The sequence below is a fragment of the Microtus ochrogaster genome, chromosome 7 (assembly GCF_000317375.1).
Source record: "Microtus ochrogaster isolate Prairie Vole_2 chromosome 7, MicOch1.0, whole genome shotgun sequence".
NCBI classification, from domain to species: Eukaryota; Metazoa; Chordata; class Mammalia; order Rodentia; family Cricetidae; genus Microtus; species Microtus ochrogaster.
The window spans coordinates 65,662,818-65,670,344 of NC_022014.1; the positions used below are offsets into that span (position 1 = coordinate 65,662,818).

At 43.2% G+C, this 7,527-nt stretch overlaps 1 protein-coding gene across 1 annotated transcript in view; it reads right to left on the reverse strand.

Annotated features, from left to right (window-relative positions):
• Positions 1 to 7,527, reverse strand: part of Ankfn1 (ankyrin repeat and fibronectin type III domain containing 1) — a 155,625-nt gene that overhangs the window by 52,755 nt on the left and 95,343 nt on the right. Inside the window, exons 9-11 of the mRNA XM_026780905.1 lie at positions 3,782 to 3,881; positions 3,296 to 3,428; positions 2,692 to 2,808 (exon numbers count right to left, since the gene is read on the reverse strand). Of these exons, the coding sequence (XP_026636706.1) occupies positions 2,692 to 2,808; positions 3,296 to 3,428; positions 3,782 to 3,881 (350 nt within the window). The remainder of the gene's footprint in view (positions 1 to 2,691; positions 2,809 to 3,295; positions 3,429 to 3,781; positions 3,882 to 7,527) is intronic.

Here is a 7,527-nt window from a genome sequence, read left to right on the forward strand (position 1 = left end):
AGGCATGGTATAGAGCTGGTATGTAGGCGTGGTATAGAGCTGGTATAAAGGCATGGTATAGAGGTGATGGGATAATGAGAGGGTTGGTGGTGAAAAAAGTAATTCTTCCAAGAAAGTTAGTGTGAGGAATGAAAAATGATTATTTGGTCACTGAAAGGTTATGGGAGGGAACTTTAGGCATGGGGTTAGCTTGAAGATGAGTTTTTTTTTTTAAAGGTTTTATTCTTCATTACCTTGAATTATGTATATGTGTCTCTGTGAGGGTTTGTATACACGGATGTAATGCCCATGGAAGGCAGAGGTGATGGATCCGCCTGCAACTTGAGTTACAGGTGGTTGTGAGCCACCTGATGTGGACTCAGGGAACACACTCAGGTCCTCTGCATGAAAAGCAGTATGTGTTCTTAATCACTGCGGCACCTCTCCAGCCTGAGATGTGTGTTATCAATGAAGGTAGAAGAGATGAGGTTCAGAGCATGCATGGAGGGGCAAGCCTTTAGTTGGGAGGGTGAGGCTGTCTAAACTGTTGGAACAGGGGCATAAAAGAGAAGGTGGGTGTCTGGGCCAGTCTTGGAAATTCGGTGGTGGAAAACTGTGAGGCCAGGCAGTGTTTAAAAGAATACAGTTTCCGTGTAATTATTTCGGGTATAAAGCTAGCCGTGCAGGCGGCCGGGTGCTGGGGACGCAGCTCCGCCGCTCCTAATTCAACAGAAAACCATTTCCATCTCTTGACCCTACCACCGTCACCGTCGTCAGGATGGAGAGTGTGGGCAATGGGAAGGGTGTGGGTGAATGAAGGTTTTTAAATACTTGCTTTATAGGGTGAGAGAGCAGTTCCTACAGAAATGCAGCGGGGTTGCTAGATGGCATCCTGGGTGAGAATGGTGCCTGTGTGTGGAGTAGAAAAACTGCCAGGCCTTTTCATGCATCCGTGTTGCTTCCTTCCAGAAATCCAGGTGAAACTACTTCAGCATAGACATGTTGGATTGAGCTAGGCTTAGTTTTTTTTTTTTCTAAGAGAAAAATCTAGAATATTTTCAAGGAGCGATTGTGATGAATCATGGACTCTCAGCTGGATAAGGAGGGAAACACAGGCTCAAAGGATGGTGGGATGAGAAGTTTGGAGTGGGAAGTGAGGTAGTCCAAGAGGGTTGTGGTGGGGGTTGGGCAGGTCCACACTGGCTGTTGAGGTATCTGTCAGCATCTGACTGTACGGCTAGCAACAGCCTGTCCTTAGGTTGCCAACGACATGCAAGTGCTCAAGGAAGATGCCAACTAAACACAACCAAGAGTTTATAGCTTGAAATTCCAAGGTGGGTCAGTCTGTGGTCAGGCATATCCCAGCTGGATGGTGAGCAGGGGGAGGGGCCGAGCCTCTTGGGAACTTCTTTCTCTTAAAGAAAAAAACAGTCTGGAAGAATTGGTGGCATAGCCCAATCAAGTGGGTGGGTTGGTGATGGAAGGATGTGCTCTGAATTTCGCTCCAGCCTCGTGGCCCAGCTCCAAAACCTCCTCTTGGAGTTGTAGGCGGAGATTCTCAATTAAGAGTGAGTTGTAATGAAGAACACTACTAAAATGTGAAGCCACCGAGGATACAAGACAGGTGATGGTCTATGCCGTGGAGTATAATACAGAGGGGCAAACTTAACCTTTCCTAGCAACCTGTCATTGTTATGCATTTTATGTGATATTTTGCTTGTGCAATAGCAAATAAGGTTTGCCTGAGGATCAGAGTGTGTTAGGCATAGAGGCCAGACAGTGGTGGCACACACCTTTAATCCCAGCCCTCAGGAGTCTCTGTGAGTTCAAGGCCACCCTGGGCTTCCTGAGATTGATCCAGTCTCAAAGAGAAACAGAACCAGGTGGTGGTGGTTCACACCATTAATCCCAGTACTTGGGAGTCACATGCCTTTAATCCTAACACTAGGGAGGTGGACACAGGAAGGGTTATGTCTGGGCAGAGATAGGAATATAAGGCAGGAGGAGTCAGGAGCTCAAGGCATTCAGTCTGAGAACTTGTAGAGACAGGATACCCCATTCAGTCTGAGGATTTCCTAGAGATGAGAACTAGTGGCTGGCTGCTCCCCCTAATATCTGACTCTGGGTTTTTATGATGAAGACCAATTAGTATTCACGTAACATTCTTGGAATTGTAGGTGGCGTTTTATGAACCTTTTTTATACCATGGTTGATATGGGTCTGCTGTCCAAATATAACGCAGTTTCCCATTATGCAAATTTCTAGAGATTATGATAGACAGCTTCGTAAAGAGATACACATCGCTGGCACATGCTTGAGGTTCTCTTAAGAACCCTAGCTTCATATGCAAGCCTTGGCTTTTCAGAAGCAGCACTCCAGGGAGCTGCTCTGACCCCCATTACTCTCTGTTCCCTTCATCTGCTCAAGCTCCCCTTATTCTACAGATGATAGATGTGAGCCCTTGAAGAACTGAGCAGGCCGATTAGTATCAAATGGAGAACTCCAATCTCCCCACTCCCTCTTTAGGATTCCATATCAAAGACCAACATGAGCAGGCACATTGTCAAAGTGTCCAAGAAGCCTTCCTGTGGCCAGAGATCTGAAAGAGGAGGAAGCCCATCCTTCTCTTTTTTTTTCAGGTAAGATTAGTGACTCAGTTCAAATTTGAAGACACTTTCCTTAAGGGGTCTGAGCTCAAGCCTGGTCCCTCACCTGCAGCTGGGCGGTCGCAGCAAGCATCTTCTGCCGAGTTTGCAGTACTGTGGATGAGGACATGGAGATGGGCACGCTTTGTCTTAGCCACCTTATGTCTTCCCACATACAAGACAGCTGCAAAAGAAGTCACGAGGTCATATCATCATCCAAGCCAGTGAATGATTTAGGTCATGGCATCAAAGCAAGGCAAGAGAAGGAAACCTGACCCCCCCCCCCCCGTTATTTGTACTCCAGTCCATTTTCAGATACAGATGAAACCACGTTTTGATCTCTGTCCAATTGGAAAAAGATCTGAATGCTAATGAAACAGGCAGATCTACATTCTAGTCTCTGCCAAATGAACCCATAACTCTGAAGAGCGGAGACACAATCTGACAGGATACACGCGTCTTTGCTTTGAAAATGGAGTGGAGATACTACATCAGACTCAGAGGAAAAAAATGACACAGGGCATGCTGGGGCCATAAAGGATCTTGAGATAATTTACTCCCACCCCAAAACTTTGATCGCGAGAGACCCCCTTCAACTAAAGTTTCAGAGATTTATGTGCAGTAACCCTGGTGCGAAATAGGGAAAAAAATGAAACAAGAACTCAGTGTACCTTCGTGAACCACAGAAAGTCTTGTGTAATAGAACTGGCGTGAGAGTCATCTATCTCAACAATTGGTATTTGATCTTCATTGGTGACTAACATATTGTCTTTATAATAAAATATAACGGCTATGTAGAGTCCTCTACAAAGAAAAAGAAAAGAGCAAGTCTTCAACTGCTTGCTTTACCAAAGAAGTCTTATGAGATTATACATAATTACATATACATATATATATGTATATATGATTAAATATGTATATATAATTAGTTCATTTTAGACATGTTGCAAGCTGAATTGAAAATATACCTAAGAACATATTTTTGCTCTGTCTCATAAATTTACTGGCTAGAATTCAAGATTGGTATCTTGCCCAAATTCTCAGGAGAATTCATTCTTTTAATAAAAATACAGAATTTATACTTGGTTTCCACTTAGAACCCATCTAGTTCATTCCTCAGATGCTAGAACTTCCTAGAAGAAGTGTTTAGGACCCACCGTTTCAAGGTCTTCACAAATTTGTTTGAGGAATGGAAGAGGTGCTTCAGGCTCCTTGACACCGACTGCTTGCGGCCCGTGGTTTGCAGTTTTGAACTTTCTGGAATGTAGAAAGAAGCTGCAGTGCAAAGTCCATCTGACAGGTCAACATTTCTGCTTTGCCTTCCTCTCTACCTCCTGGCCTTCCCGTGTCCCTGTGTGTCACTTATCAATCTCCAGCTTGTTGTTTCTTCAAGAAACTTGTTATTTATTGGGATATCAGTTGCTATGGCCTGAAATGAAGTGCCCCTAATAGGCCCACGTTTTGAATGCTTGGTCTCCAGTTAGTGGAGCCTGTTTATGGGGAATGGTGGTTTGGAGGCTTTGGGAGGTGAGGCCTGGCTGGTGGAGGCAGGTTACTGGGGCCAGGCCCTTGGGGGTGTATTGTCTATTTTGTCTCTTACTTTTCCCTACCCCAAAGAGTGACTGACAATTGTTGTTATGCACCCCCGCTTCCATGATGTATGAGCGCCTTGGCCACCAACGGGCAAAGATCATGCCTTCCTCCTCTAAGTGGTTTCTGCCTTGCCTTTTGTCAAAGCCATGTAAGAGTAATTAATACCCTAGTAAGTGACTCAGTTAATGAACAACTCTTCACAAATGTTGAGGTTGCTATCCCAGGGAAACCACTTCAGGTCTTCAGTTTATACTCTCAGGGTAAGCGCTTTCCTATCATGTAAGATGGAAAGAAAGGCAACCAATTCCTTTTCCTCTTCCCCCTTTACCACCTGGCTTTTGAATCGACACCATTTCTCCCAGCTTTCGAAGTTCCCCTTGTTAGTTTATATATCCAATTAAATCTCTGCCTTTTAGGGCTAATATGATCACATTGCGAAAGATCTGGAGAATATAAAAAGAAAACCAAAAGAACAAATTTACCCAACTCAACCCACCACTTCATATAACTACAATTAGCAGTCTTTTCTAGTATATGTGTTGACTTATGAGAGTATCTGTAGGTAGTAGAGAGGCCTTCCTCAACAGATAAATCCACAACACAGTCTCTGCTTAGGGAACATTACAGAAGAGGGGACGGAAAGATTGTAAGAGCCACAATACCAGGAAGTCTATTTTAGAAATGACTGCATAAACAAAACAGGAACAACGACAACATCAATAAACATGTTAACATGCAAAGAGGGAAATTTCTTGAGGCCCCATCCCTAGAGAAAGACCTCCAGGAAACTAGTGATTGCTAGAAGTATAATTCGCCTCTCCCAGGGAGGAGACCCCTTATTGATAGTCCAGTGCTGAGTGGTCAGCCTTAGAATTTTATACACACCAAAACAAAATGGATTTGGCAGGTTGTAGTTATATATGCACATACATATGCATATATATATATATATATACACACACACACACACACACATACATGTGTATATGTAACTAATTAAAGATGTTTTTAATTTGAGGAGGGGCATGGGAAGAATTCAAGGAAGGATAGCAGAGAGGAGCTAGAGGGAGTAAAGGGGGGGGGAGGAAAGTAATGTAAGTCTATTTCATTTAAAAAACAAGAAAAAAAACCAAAAATGAAAAAGTATGTATGTAGGGATAGGTCTCAGTATTACCTTTATTGCATAGATAAAGGGATTGACTGGAACTGAGAAACAGATGGATTGTCTAAAATAGCAAGGCCTGGTACCCAAAGAGACTAAATAAATCAGTTTTGGGAAAGTGGCTGTATGTGTCTTCTGTAGATGTGAGTGTGAGCATGTTGTCTACATTTTCTTGCCCATTTATAAACTAGAGTTTTTCCTGATAGCTGTAGTAGAATCCCCAGATGTCTGCAAACAGTGTTTGTAAGCAATGCTCCATGAAGTTGGGCAAGATGCTCACCACTGTCCCTTATTCTGTTGTATGTAGTGAAGGGGAGCTGAGGTTACTCGTGTCATTTCTGAGTTTTAGTGGGCTTGTTTCCAGGAAGAGAACAGAAGGCCCAGAACTGCTGTTAGAGAAGCCTGGGGTGCAGTGGCATTTCATTTATATCTTAATAAGTAAGGCTTGCTTGAAGATCAGAAAAGTAAAACAACCACACCGGTCAGCTTTGCAGACCAGGCAACAATGACACACACCTTTAATCTCAGTAGCATGTCTATCTTGCCATAGAAACTAGGTGGTAGTGGTACATTCCCTTAATCCCAGAACTAGTGAGGATTATAAGACAGGAGCAGACATCTCTCAGTCTCATTTTGAGATTCCTGGAGGCAGGATCACCATTTCTGGACTGAGGTCAAGGTAAGAGCCAGCCTGCTTTGCTTTTCTGATGTTTAGGCAAGCCTCATTTATTAAAATACAAATGAAATGCCACTACATTTCCCCTTTTTGTCTAAAATAAAAATATCACAACTATAATTCTTGCTTGATAACTGTTTTATATATGTAATTTTATTAAGTAAAAGCTAAAACCTTCCTTTTTAATTAGACAGAAGAGATGATATGGGATGCCCTTCTTTATGTGTGTTGTTTTTATTGGTTGATGAATAAAGCTGTTTTGGCCAATGGCTTAGCAGAGTAAAGCCAGTAGGGAAATACACACAGAGATATATATATAGAGAGAGTAGGTGGAGTCAATGAGACACCATGTAGCAGCCAAAGGAAAAAGATGCCAGAACATTACCATTAAGCCACAGCCTCATGGTTATACATAGATTAATAGAAATGGGTTAATTTAACATGTAAGAGCTAGCTAGGAATACACCTGAGCCACTGACTAAACAATGCTATAATTAATATAGCCTCTGTGTGTTTCTTTGGGACTGAATGGCTGCCGGACAAGGTGGGACAGAAACCTCTCTCTACACTGGGAGGATGGGTCATGGTAGAGGCCCACCCAGTATGGCTCTGCCTATGATCCTATAGGAGTAATTGGCTGACATGTGTATTTATATCAGCTTCAGACATGACACTAGTAATAATTGTTCCTGGAAAAGAAAGGTAAAATGATTTCTGTTTCTGATTTGAACATGAGTTTGGATGCTGGAGAACAGTGCTGCTGTTCAAGGCTGGAAATCAGCATAGTCATCACTTGCCACTCTGTCTAAACCTTACCAAAATTAGAATAAGCAGTGAAGGAAATGGATTCTATAAGGGCAAATCAATAGGACAGAAGACAGCAGTAAGAAAGTAAGAAAGATGAGGCATAAATGCCCCAGTGAACCACTGAGAAGTAGCCTGGTCCACTTCGTAGGCTCCATGGCTACCAGCAGGGGGAGGGGACACATATGTGGTGTGGGAAGTCCTTCTGTCTATGTGTTGCTTGGATTGGTTAATGAATAAAGAACTTCTTAGAGTCTATAGCAGAGCAGGGTGGGGAGGACCGGAATGAATGCTGGGAGAAAGAAGGGCGGAGTCAGAGAGCCACCATGGAGCCGCCGGAGATAGACATGCTAAAACTTTGCTGGTAGGCCATGACCTCATGGTGATATACAGATTAATAGAAATGGGTTAAATTAATATGTAAGAGTTAGCCAATAAGAAGCTAGAGCTAGCTGGGCAGTGGTGGCACACGCCTTTAATCCCAGCACTCCGGAGGCAGAGGCAGGCAGTTCGAGGCCAACCTGGTCTAGAAGAGCTAGTTCTAGGAGAGGAACCAAAAGCTACAGAGAAACCCTGTCTCAAAAATCCAAAAAGAAGAAGAAGAAGAAGAAGAAGAAGAAGAAGAAGAAGAAGAAGAAGAAGAAGAAGAAGAAGAAGAAGAAGCAGCA